Source organism: Larus michahellis, chromosome 2 (genome assembly GCF_964199755.1).
Source record: "Larus michahellis chromosome 2, bLarMic1.1, whole genome shotgun sequence".
Taxonomy (NCBI): Eukaryota; Metazoa; Chordata; class Aves; order Charadriiformes; family Laridae; genus Larus; species Larus michahellis.
This window is the reverse complement of record NC_133897.1, coordinates 79,613,845-79,626,782: the sequence shown is the minus strand read 5'-3', so window position 1 is coordinate 79,626,782 and position 12,938 is coordinate 79,613,845. Positions and strand designations below refer to the sequence as shown.

Below are 12,938 nucleotides of genomic sequence, written 5' to 3'. Positions count from 1 at the left end.
CAAAAGCACCTCATTGAGGTTACTGATGTGGAAAATTGTAGCCGTGAACTTCCAAGAAATGTGTTTTCTTGCATCCTGCTGGCTGGTGAATTTTAACAATCTGAGATGCAGTCATAAAGACAGAGCTCTCTCTGTGCTCTGAGAAATGAAGAAAGGTTTTGTTAAGAGCAGTGTAAATCATTGAAATCACAGTTAAACATAACTAGTCTGTGGGAGAAAAAACTTGCTGCTGACTGACAGTGAGACATAACTGTTAAGTTGCTGGTTTAACATAAGTAACAACTTCCTCAGAGGGATTCTGTGTGAGGTTTAACAAATTAAAGTTTGCAACATGCTTTATTACCCGTAAAAAGGAAAGTATATGTTAACCATTCACCATATAATTAGGTGTAAAGCACCCTAATTTTCTGCATTTATGATTACCATAACTTATGCACCATAAGTTATGTGGGGTCCTTCGGACAAGAAAGTCTAGAAAATAAGAATGAATGGTAACTGAGCAAGAACAGACAGGAGCAGGACAAGAAAAGAGTCAAGGAAGCAAAAAGAGTCAAATAAATAAAACTACTCTTGACTGTCCGATCTGAAGGTGCAGTACAGCTGCAGCAGTAGTTCTCCAGTCCGTGTCTGTGTTTCCCTTCTGGAGGCTGACAGCCCAGATTGCCTGTTAGACAATGTTTTTATTGCCTAAAGCTGTCATCATACAGTGTTTACATTCCCCGGGGAAGTTCAGAGAACTGCAACCTCAAAAAATCTACCTTCAAACAGCTTTTCTGAAAAGGCAGGGATGGGGATTCCTGTGATGAAATGGCAAACACCACAGAGGAAAAAAACCCCTTGCCTTTATTCTTGTCTTTTCTCATAAATGAGTATACAGTCCCCAGCCACCAGCGTATTCTTTTCCGGCACCCTTGAGTTAAAACAGGTTTTTCTGATGACACCGTGGGTTAGCAGGGGGATGGATCTGCACTTGCTACCAGAAAAGAATGCAGGAGCTTAGTCTTGAAAGTGAAAGAAATAGAAGGGGAAGTTTGCAATAGAAGTCTCCATTTATCAGTGGCTAAGCTGGGCTGTTCCCGTGCTGCAGAAGCACAGGAGACGTGAAATGATGTGGTGAGCCCCGCGCAGTGAAAGGGATGCAGCCGGGCCATTTCTGGTACACGCAATAGCAACGGTTTTACTACTGCCACAATCTCATGAACTATGAAAAGAAGACTAACGTTGTGAAGGAAAAAGCCAAACATCTATGCAATCTAACTTTTTGACTTTATTTTTCTCTCTCGGTGCAAACTCTACCGCAGAGAGTGCCTCTCTCTGCCAGTCCCCATCCATGCAAACAAGGTCCAATGCCTCTCCCCGCCCCAGGGCAGCAAAAGGCATCCCCTTTGCAAATGGCAAGGCATTTTCTGCCATGCCCCGAGCCCCCAGAGTTGGACTAGGTGGACTTTAAAGGTCCCCCTCAACTCAAACCCCATTCTATGGTTCCGCGTCTTGCGCACTGGTTATCCGAATTTGGCTAACCCAACCCAGCTCTGGTCAGTTACTGATTTACAGCTGGCCAAACTAGTTTACAGTAACCATGTTGTGTCACGAAATGTCTGAGTTGGTAAAAACCAGAAGAGCTATTAGGTATTGTGTCTTAGACCTAAAACATACATGCACATATTAAAAATCACAAATTCTGTTGACTTTAATATTCCATGTTATACTTACTGAGCTGTGTAGGATCTGCCTTGTTTTCCTACTCCCGTCTGGAACTGGAAGTGGGAGAAACTCGGCTGTGATTGGAATAATGGTCATTGACAAAATATATGGCTTTTAAGCTATAAGATGAAGAAATAGTACTTTACAGCACTCATGGCCCAAGACTGGATTTAGAAACACGATCAATGTTGACACCTTCACTTCCACAGTATCGCTTTTAATGTCTGTGTCCAGGCAGAGCTAACTTTGCGAGCAGTTTCCCCGCGGTGCGAGGCAGGCGGTGGCGGCAGGAGTTCACACCGCAAGTCTCTGCTGCTCCTCTTGAAACTTGGCACGCTGCGCTCGGGTTGCGCAGCGTTTCAGCTTGCTTCTCCAAGTCGCAGGGCCATAGCCCTCCTTAGAGGATTCATGAGCAGCTGTGGATGCAGAGAAATTCAGAAAAGTGCAGGAATTCCTTATGATCTTAAGATTGGACACAGCAGTATTACTAATAAAAATAATGACAGTAATAAAATGATGTTTAGAAACAATCCTGTCACTGATTTCTTACAAATATTCTTATTTCCCCAAACCCTACAACAAAAAAAAAATTGTGTCCCTTTTCTGCCTGACATATTGTAAAACTTCTAGTTTCCAGTCTCCCTTCCAATATTCATCAACTTTCTGTCACCTTTCTCATGGACCGTTTGTCCTGCACTTCCAACGCACGTATGGAAGAGCCAGCTCATTTTCTTGGATGGTTTCATAAAATCATCCAGAAGTAGTGCTTTGAATTCACTTTTTTTTTTTTTTTTTAACTTCCATGATATACTATATTTTGGTCCATTAGCCCAGTAGGGTCAGCTTAGCAAGGTAAATGTATAGTAGCACCTCTCTATTCAGATAATACCGGGGCTTGTTCCTTTTGAACAGAGCAGCAAGGGAGGAAATATGCAATCTGACGGAAGGGTAGCTGGGCGGCAGTGCGACTAGTTAGCATCTTCTGGCCAAGACCTGCATAAGGTATTATAAACAGAATATCAGGACTAAAATTCAAAGTTCAACCACAGTGTGATACGCAATATAAATTGTACATAATCTATGACATGGATTTTTTATCAAAATAAATAGATTAACTTTTATTCAGTCATAATTTATTAATATTAATGATAATAATGTAATATTTGGTACAATTACCACACATCAAAGGCTGGCCTTGACTGATGGTAATGTAAGTAATTTCATGCTTTCTGTCCTATACAAGGTGCTATTCTACTCCAGCTGTAGAGTCAGTCACACAGTACCAGCAGTGGGATAATCTAGACTTTTAATTTCCATATTTATTAAAAAAATTGTCTTTTAGCAAATCCTTGCTTTTATTTTCTTGGTAAAGTAGGCTTCTTTTCTATAGGGAATTATAATCACTTCTAGCAGGTACTACATCGAAGTATTCATAGGCTTTATGAAAACTAGATTCTGAAGTTACACTTCCTGACTTTATTTTTCTGTGTATATGTAATGGAGAACCAGTGAATAACATGTTTAATGTACAGAATTATAGATGGCTTCAGAAAGGAGAAGCAACACTAAAATAATGATGTGTCTCTTTTAAATAGAACATAGGCTGGCTTTAAGTACGTACATCCAAAAAGCCATCTGAAAGAAAATTTCTCTTTTCCTACCCGCGTGGAAGTATCCAAAATCTGTAGGCATTTTATTTTCACCTTTTGTAAATTCTTTAGCAGCTAACATTTTTCTTTGCTTGCTCTGAACTGCCTTGATGTGAGCAATGAGGTGCTTTGCCAATGCTGAAATCCAGGAACAAGGTGGAATGAGGCGCAAGTCCCTGGAGAACACCTAGTGAATGTGCTCAAAGCAGACCTTGTGCAAGCTACTCAGATAGGGCTCCCTGAAAATGGCATTAGAGTGACTTCTTTTTTTTTTTTTTTTGTGAAAATGGTACATAACTTCTGTAGTGGAGAAACTCATGTGGCTCAGGAGGAGGTGAAGGGCTTGTCTCCAGTGTGTCCCATACCCTTGCTGGAATTAAAGCCTTCATGTCCCAGGAGAACACACCAAGCACCATCAGGCACTAGGTTTTAGCATATTCTGGGTGGAAAACTATCCACCTTCCTTTTAAAGTTTTGCTCTTACTCAAATGACTGCAACTTAATAACACAAGAGGAGAATTCAAGGACTGATAACTTTGCAGTTCAATAATTAGAACAACTTGTAGATGAGTTCTGGCTTCCAGTCCCTGCTCCTAGGACTATTCTTGTGTTAATCTAGTGACACGTTTACAGAAAAGAAGTATCTACACATGGGTTATTATTATTATCCTAACAATAATGTTATTTTACTTTATATCTTTCTGATAGCATGAATCTTGCTTCACTTTTTAAATATCTGCCTAGAAAAGAAAATATGAATAAAGTAATTCAACTGTGAGCTTCCTTCCAGCTCTTCGGAGGGTGTTTCTGTGCAGCTTTTTCATCTGAATCGTCAGGCGTGAAATTATATGTTCTTAATTATGAGGTGGCACGTCACAGCTTTTCTGTAAGAGCACTGCCACCTACGCAGCTCCAGGACTGTTTCGCATTACTCCCTCGCTTGACCGCTACAGGTTGGAAAGAGGGTCCAGCCTGTTTCCATCCGTACACTTACTGACAGTTTTAAACATGCTGGAAAAGCGCTGCTGATGGACCTCTATTGCATATCCTGGTGGATGTCTTTTTTTCTCGTGCAGCGCCTCGGAGGCAGCTGGCTTTTGGCTCAGCCCTCCTTGCAGCCTGCAGCCTCAATCCAGAGTTTCATAATAGGGGAAAGCCCCCCCCAGTCATATTTTCAGATTATATCCATGCAATCAATCATCATGTGATATCGATTAGGGGGGCTTAGCCGCATTTTGCTCAATGGAGACAGCTGCTGGTCTTCTGCGAGGAATAGGATATTCTGCCTGGAGCAGCGCTCAGCACAGTGACTGTTGGCCTGAAATAAAGACAGTGCTCAGCCCACATCCAGCCTTGAGACACCTCAGGGAAAAGCTGGCTGCTGCTTGGGAAGCAGGACAGCCTCCAGAGTCAAAAGATGAGTAAGTGCTTTGGCAGCGTGCTGCCCATTTCCTTGTACATGAATGATGATGAATAGGAAGGACCCTGAAAGACATACCCAGGGGGCTTTGGTGTATCTCCTGTGCCCCCCGATAGGAGCAACTCCAACTTGCTGCCTTTTTTGCTTGTTGTTTTGTGCAAGTCCTCCAGAGCTGCAGACTGACAACTCAGCCTGACCATGGAACGCAGCAAAAGCCTCGTGAGCCCCACATGCATTTCAAGCCAAAACCATCGATGCCTCAAGCTCCCCACACAGTTCTGCTGAAACATGTGGGCTAGACCTAGGGGTTAGGAAACCACATCTGTAGCTGCAGTACAGCAGCAAATATTTGGAGCTGAGCACCTGCGATGACCGTGCTCCAGTTGCAGTGTATAACTGTCTTTGGTCTCTTGGGGAAAATCCACATCCAGTGTTGGAGGGGCAAGGAGTACCAGTCTGAATGAAGGAGGTGCTCCAGCTCAGTGCTCTTCCTTGCACATGCCAGCAGTGTTGGCCATACTGAGGTCTCCTAAGCAAGGCTGGTGGTGCCTTCACTTCACCTCCTCTTGCACCTTTTCCTGCATGAGGTCAACGGAAAAAGCTCGTTCCCTAAAATTCTCACCATACGGGAACATCCTGGTGCCAGGGTCTGTTCCCAGAGCTGTGTAACTGGGACTCCTTCTGCGCTCTGGACCAAGGTCCTGTAGCACCTTGTGAGGCCTGCCACCTCCTAACCCACAGTCTGGGAGATGCTCAAACCCCAGGATGGAATGTGTGGCTGAAGGCCACCATGTGTCCCCTCTGCTCTCTGGCTCCTGCTGACACAGGAGGGAAAACGTGCTGAGCTTTCCCAAGACAGACAAAGCGCCGGTGCTGAGGCAGCCCCCGCTGAGCGCAGCCCTCAGGCAGAGAAGCTGCTGGTGCACAGTCTGGATCACTGCATCTCTCTGGGAAGGCCTGGGTTAACGAAGAAATAACAGGTTGTTGTTATGGGCCCAGTTCTATCACCTGCTGCAGGACTGTCACAGCTCCCCACGAGACAGAGATTATCAGGTGGACACAAGTCTTTCAGTGCCTCTCTGAACGCTGCGTATCAGAGTCTTACTTTCTGCTTTGTTTCTGTTTCCCTCTTGTTGTTACTCTATGCCTTCTGCAGGTGCTTGCCGTGTCTTTGAGGGGATCCAGCAGAGCAAGCTAATGAGATGCATCAGCATCAACAGGGTGCTTCCTCTCTGGGAGGGGAAAGAAGGGAATTTCCTTCTTTCACAGTTTGTTTCAGAGAGTGAAAACCAGACAAGACTGGATTGTGTCTCCCACGTTGCTGCGGAACCTGAAAAGCCATTCTCCTGGTACTCTGCTGTTGATCCTTGATTTCTCCGGACGTGTTCTTTCTTCAGAAGTAAGCTGGGCAGGGAGCCAGACTACACAGCGATTGGTTTTGATTTAAGACAGGGCTGGACACAGCCCTCCATCAGCGGAGACGCTGCCAGAGTCGGCTCCTCCCAGGAGAAGGTAACTTTCACAGCTTTGGCTTTCTTCAGGGTGGTGATAGGACTGGAAACAGAAGCTGGAGGGGAAAAAAGTGACTTGCAGCCATGTGTAGAGGCAGGCCGCAGTGTTTCTGCCCACGGGGCTGACTCCCACATTTCGTGGATGTGACAATCCCAGGATGTAGGAAGTGTGTAGCCAAATTCTTTGCTTGAGTTGAACGAGGTCTCTCACCAGCAGGAGGGAATTTGGTAATACCCTTAAAAGGCAAAAGGCAATAAATGGCAAGGCAGTTGTCTCAGAAGTGCTGGGGCAGGTATGAACATGCTACCTCAAATTCAGGAGGCAGAGGAAGGCCTTTCCACGTTCCTGTTTCGCTATGACTTGGTAATTTAATTCACTGGTCTCTCCGTTGGTTGTTTTCATACATTGTGCTTCATGTTTTACACAATATACAAATAAAAAAAGTTTTTAAGACAGCATACTTCGGTGAAGCACAGTGTCTGATGGCTGACCAATGCTGCTAAACCATGTAGCAGTTCTTGCGAGAAAAACAGGATGTTGACTATGTGAACATATTTACACAGTGTACAGCCTTTAGAAAAAAAAAACGAGGGCGTGAAAGTGAGTGTGGAGCTGGCTGCAGCAGACAGGGGAAGAGCAAGAGGGATTTGTTCGCGTCAGGGTACGGGGTGCATTTTGCCATGAAGTGCTAAGCGTGGTCTGAAACCTGCTCCCAGGAGCGAGTCGGTGCTTGGGGTGCCGTTTCTTGAGAAAGGCTCTGTTTTTCCAGCTCTCTCGGCTCTTGAGATGGATTGCATAGTTGTCCTGTTGTAGGCCTTGGCCATGCCACGATGGGCTCCCTCAGTGCAGCAAACACCAAGTTCTGCCTGAACTTCTTCAAAGAGCTGAGCAAAGTAAAAAGAAATGAAAATATCATCTTCTCCCCGCTGAGCATCTCAGCTGCCCTGAGCATGGTCCTACTGGGTGCTGGAGGCAACACAGCCAAAGAGATAGAAAAGGTGAGTTTCTTTCCCTTTTCCTGGGGACTGCTATTAGAGGCTTACATTTGGAAATGGAAAAGAGGAGGAGCCTCTGGCAGTCCTGGCCATGTTCTTCACAAACGGCAAACTGAGAGAGGTGTCAGCTACAGGTGTCAAAGGTCTCCTGTCCAAACATGCTCATCTGCTTTGCAGTGCCCGTGAGGCTGCGGTACAACCTGAATGCGTTCTTTATGTCTTCATTAATCTATTTATATAGATTTTTATATTGCATTTATATTGCAGGTGCTTCATATTCATGAGATGCTGAGCACAGCAAGTCCAGGAACCAAGAGAAAGAAAAGAACTGGAAAGGTGAGATAGTGTCTGACCTGTGTGATAACACTGAGCTGCAGTACGAAGCAAAGCAAGGCAAGGCAGACTTACCTGCTAAATGGCAGCACTTAGTCCAAAAGCACGGTAAGAGCAGAGTTCAGCCCTGCTCTCAAACTCTGAAACCTGTGTTCATGTGCAAAAGAGACCTTGTTGCTTTGCTGCTGAAAGTGCCGCCAAATTTAAACGGCGATCCTTTTTCAAGGTGCAGATGACAAGAGGGGAGGGAGACAAGTGTGTGACCCGGTGCTTTTGGATGGTCAGGAAGCCCAGACATGTGTTTGCGGGTCTTTGCATGCCCCTTGGCCCCACAAGTGCACTTGGGGACGATAACTACGATTTCAGCCTGAGGGCACATGGGTGGAGCTCCAGGAAAGAGCATCTTGCTAAAGACAGCTTTTCCCTGCTGCTCCCAGTGTGAAGAAGCCGGAGGATCCCATTCTCAGTTCCAGGAGCTTCTATCTGCCCTCAGCAAATCTGGTGCCACATGTTCCCTCAGCATTGCCAATGGGCTCTTTGGAGAAGTGACTTTTCAATTCCTTCAGGTGAGTCACAACTGTTTACAGGTTTTGTGGTTTTGAAAAACTTCTGTACTACACTTTGAACTTCTCCTAAGGATATCAAGTTGCGCATTTCTGTATTGCTGCTGTTGTGACAGGAAAGCAAGCTCTCACAGGTGGATGAAACACAGAGTGAGAAGAATAAAAAGAGAGAGACTTATGAGATTAAATAGACTTTGTGCAAAGTCAAGGAAAAGGGCCTGCATTTCCAGAGGGGGAGATAAAAACACTTTTGAAAGACCTAGGTAGCAACTTTCACCAAAATGACATTTCTTCATGCTTTGATACAGGTGGAATCAGCACCCACCCTTCACCTACATCTTTTAAAATGCTGCAGCACATATGCATGTTTTAGTAGTGTGGTGTAGAGCATTTCCACAGAAATCATCATTCCAGACAAGGGGAAAAATCCAGTTTGCCCAGGCTGCAAACACACGTGTATATACTGAGACCTGACTTTAATGGCCTGATCCCAGGGCATTCTTTCTGCTCATTTGTGCTGTGCACAATGGGGGAGGTGAATTCCTTGCATGTTATTTTTCATTTGCTGGCACTTTGAAGTGAACGGACTTCCACACGCAGTGGGATGAGAAGTGGGGCCCAGCTTGCAACCTGAGACAGGGAGCAGCAGTGGAGAGGTGGCAGCAGGGGCCGTGGGTGATGACCAGGCTGGCAGGGTTGTGTCCTGCCCTCCCCAACAGCTATCTTCCTGAAATGGTTGTCATGGTGAAAAAGCAAAACACCCTCTCACAAAGAACAGCAAAAGACAGTGGAGCTGGGGCTCTCTTACATGAAAGGTGTCCCAGGAACGGGTTGCTTCACTCCTCCCCATGCCCAGAAGTTCCCTCCTGAAAAGTCATAGTGCATATGCAGGACATTAATACTGGAAAAAGTATCCCCCCACAGAGCTCTGACCTACAGTTTGGCATCCATTTCTTGGACTCTTAATTTTTCCCCGTGGCCAAGTAGCTCCCTGATTACCATCATGAGAGCCACCTCTCTTCTCTGTTTTGCAGCAATACTTCGACTCCACAAGGACCTTCTACCATGCACAGCTAGAAGCGGTGGACTTCATTAATGCAGCTGAAGAGTCCAGAGAGAAGATGAATTCCTGGGTGGAAAAGCAAACTGGTGGTAAGGACAAGTCCCGTGCTTGGCTGCCTAGGGAGTGTGCATCAGGACCATGTGAGAAGTCAATACCTGGTGTTTGAGTTTCTCCCTTTTCCTGAGTGCAGCAACATTCGAAAATGCTATGGAGTGATTCATTTTGCTTGCAGCTACTGCAAAAGCAGCTTGGGGGCCCTGAGCTCCTGGGAGCTTTGACTCTGATAAAGCTGTGGATCGATTCTTGCTGCAAACGGACAATTCTTCCAAGTGAATCAAAACAAAAGCATAATTCACCTTTGTTTGTTGTTTTAAAGGGAAAATTAAAGATTTGTTCCCTCCTGGCTCTATTGATTGCACAACGGTGCTAACTCTGGTCAACGCTATCCACTTCAAAGGGAAATGGGCTGTAAAATTTGAGGAGAAAAACACCAGGGAAATGCCTTTTAGGCTGAACAAGGTAAGATTGGGACAAGTGCTGTGGACAACAGGGGAAAGTGGGCAAATTCCTGGTAACCTGTGCTCTGCTGTCTGCAGGGCAAGTCTCTGCCTGGCCTGGGAGTGGGGGCTCAATTTATCCAAGCCCAAAGCCTCCACCCTGTGAAGTAGGAAGGCAGCATCCTCTTCCCAAGTGCCTCTGAGACAGAAGTCATGTGAAGGCAAGCTTTGATACCTTCTTGGAGAGGCTGAGTTACAGAGGAGACTTTTCTGAGGGCCAACCAGCCTTTCCCATGGGCTGTAGTGGAAGTTGGCATTATCCTTTAGGAAAGAGTTAGATGAGCAGCATGAACTACAGTGCAGAGGACTAGAAGCCCTTAGAGCGACTGTTAGGGCTTTCATGGAGCTTGAGCCTCTGCCAATGCTCTCAGCAAAATCATACAGTGGTTTGAGGAGCGTTCATGGAAAATGAACAAGAAATTTCAAGCAGGTTGATCCCATGGGGTTTATTACTTGCTTTATTTTACCTGTTTTTTTCTGACTATTAATTGACTTTCTGTATTTTAGAGAGAGCACAGGAACGTACTGATGATGTGTCAGACAGGAAAATATAAATTAGCCTGGAGACAAGAAGAGCAAGTGAAAGTACTGGAGCTCCCATACACTGGAGAAGAGTTCAGCATGTTCATTCTTCTGCCAGAAAACATCTGTGATGAGTCTACTGGCCTTGAACAGGTAACACTCCTGTCTCTGCTCCTGGGAGCAGAAACTACCTGTCCATCCAGGACCTAAATATCATGCTTCCCAGCCATGAAGGCCAAGCTTGTATCTTTTATAGTTATGGGTTTTATCTTGCTTTCCACAGGCAGAATGCTGTTGCCTGTGTAAAGATGAGAGAGGTTAATGGGTATATAGGTTGCTTCGGAAGAGCAGAGCAAGGCTGAGGAAACCTACTAAAAAGCGACACTGTAGCCCTTCCAAGGGAGCTAATGCCTATTTCAGTGGCCAAAATGTAGCACTAGTGAAGGGAACTTACTTCTTCCTTGCAAAAGTATTGAGGCACGATGCCCTGTTGGTATTTGGTGAAAATATGAACAGATGAGAAGGATCCCTCTGACAAGGATGGATCTGAATTTGCCTGACTTCACACTCAATAGCTGTAGGGCACAGGTTCTGTCTTTGTCGTGAAAACCAGGCTTTTCCTTAAAGGCTGTGAGCATTTTTAGTTTCTCATGACCGTTGATTCCCTGTGTTTTGTCCTTGCAGCTAGAGAGCGCTGTCACCTATGAGAAATTAGCAGAATGGACTGATATGAAGAATGTGTATCCACAAAAAATCACATTGTACTTGCCCCAGTTCAGAATTGAAGAGAGCTGTGAGCTCATACCAGTACTGCAGGCTCTGGGGTTGAGGGATGCCTTCATCCTTGAGCAAGCTGATTTCTCTGGGCTGTCAAGAAAGTCTGGGCTGTTCGTCTCCAAGGCTATTCATAAGTCCTTTGTAGAAGTTAATGAAGAAGGCACTGAGGCAGCTGCTGCTACAGGGGCAGTTAAAGTACTGTTGTGCTGTCACATTACTTATGAGTTCAGAGCTGACCACCCGTTCCTCTTCTTGATCAAGCACAATCTGAGCAAGAACATTCTCTTCTTTGGCCGATGTTGTTCCCCCTAAGGAAAGGTTTTACTTCTTTCTTCCCAAAGAGAGAACAATATTGTGGTAGAAAGCAGTAAGGCATGAACAACATGTTGCTATCAAGTGTCACTGGCGTTTCCTGATATCCATAATCTTGATCCCAAGAAAAAACACCAAGCTGCCTTGGCAAGACTACTGGAAAAAATTATAATGGGCCTTTCCTGTTTAGAGCTCTTCTCAAATGAGAGAACAACACTAATTGAGCTTGTTTCATTCTTTGCCATGAAAACTCTCAGTGGAGCCATGCTGTCTAAACAGTTGGGTGAAGTGCTGTATAAACGAGAAGTCCAAAATGATGCCTTTCTTCTTCAGCTGTATGGCAAAACTGGTGGTAGGGTGTTGCAGACCTTCCTTCCCAGCCACCAGGTCCCAAGGCAGAGACAGCTCAGTGCTGAACCCCCTGCTTTCCTCCCATGTGTCTCTGGAAACCCAATGCCTTAATGCCACCATGAGGGGAGGCTTTTGGCTGCCATGATGGCAGTGAAATCCACAGGTCATGTGGATGTTCTGAGTACAGCTCCACACAGATGTTGGGTGTAGAGATACGTAGTTACATTTGTCTCTCACTCTGCTCCTCAGGTACCCTCTCCAGCTCTCCCCTCTGGGAAGGACCTCTGAAGTGACAGGAGCCCTTCCCACAGGGGTAGAGACACAAAAGCTACCCCTGGGCAGAGGTAGCTGATCTTCCCATTCAGCACAAGGGAGAGAAGTCCCGCTCCTCTCTGGTGGGCCCTGGGGCGTCATGGTCTTTGCCTGGCTGTGATTTGGCAGTGAGCCTTTGCAGTGTGATGCAGCACCTCCTCAGAGAGTGCAGGCTCATCGGTGTCGTGCTGTAAGGGATTCCTAAGAGAGCCAGAGCAGTCCCATTTCCCTGCCGTGCAAATCCAAGACACAAACACCTTCACAGTGATGCCAGCTGTCTGTCTGACAAAGCCTGGGGAGGTTTCAGGAGGAACCCAATAACCCTGCAGTGACATGTTGTCCTCAAGAAGTTGGTTGCACCTCCTTTGTCCTCATCTGTGCCATGCTTGTGTGTCCTCTTCTGGGGAAAGCTGGATATTGCTTTCTTCCCATTTTTTTCTCCTGTTGCAAGCATCATGTGTAGACACATGGTCTGACACATTGCATGCCATGAGCGTGTGTGGTTTTCCAAAGCTTTATACATTTATAACAGTGAACTATAGCACAGAAGTAATTTTAGGTGTAGTAAGTACTGTAATAGTACTATTAAACTGTAGTAGCTTGCTTAACCCCACAGTGTGACAGCAATAAAGGTACTCAAAGCATTTAATTGATCTGGCTTCTTGAATCCTCATTTGAAAGATGCCTTAGGTGCTCAATGCTTTTGAAACTCTTGACACACGTCTTGTGTCACGCCTGGTGTATTTTGTCCATGAACTAAAAGCACAGCGAGGTGTAACTTACCACCACTAGGAACTTAAATGTCCTCCACCTGCATTTGACTGATTTGCTGTTCTAAAAATAATGATGGATGCAGAAGGTGGGGTTT

General features: G+C 45.5%; 1 protein-coding gene across 2 annotated transcripts; it reads left to right on the top strand.

Annotated features, from left to right (window-relative positions):
- The first annotated feature begins 6,050 nt into the window (after positions 1-6,050).
- LOC141739239 (leukocyte elastase inhibitor-like) lies at positions 6,051-12,717 on the top strand. 2 transcript variants are annotated; one of them, XM_074576094.1, is made up of 8 exons: positions 6,051-6,285; positions 7,055-7,283; positions 7,548-7,616; positions 8,051-8,179; positions 9,211-9,328; positions 9,616-9,758; positions 10,304-10,471; positions 11,003-12,717. In XM_074576094.1, exons 2-8 carry the CDS (start codon positions 7,116-7,118, stop codon positions 11,405-11,407), a joined length of 1,200 nt encoding a protein of 399 aa, XP_074432195.1. In that variant the 5' UTR covers positions 6,051-6,285; positions 7,055-7,115; the 3' UTR covers positions 11,408-12,717. The 2 variants fall into 2 exon arrangements, with proteins under 2 accessions (XP_074432195.1, XP_074432196.1); XM_074576095.1 differs by having other exon boundaries at positions 6,065-6,285; positions 7,099-7,283; positions 11,003-12,716.
- Positions 12,718-12,938: the final 221 nt, after the last annotated feature.

Coding starts and splice junctions, on each gene's coding strand:
- LOC141739239 (XM_074576094.1), top strand. CDS start 7,116: ATGGGCTCCCTCAGTGCAGCAAACACCAAGTTCTGCCTGAACTTCTTC. Junction 8,180..9,210: donor TGACTTTTCAATTCCTTCAG/GTGAGTCACAAC, acceptor TCTGTTTTGCAG/CAATACTTCGACTCCACAAG. Junction 10,472..11,002: donor AGTCTACTGGCCTTGAACAG/GTAACACTCCTG, acceptor TTGTCCTTGCAG/CTAGAGAGCGCTGTCACCTA.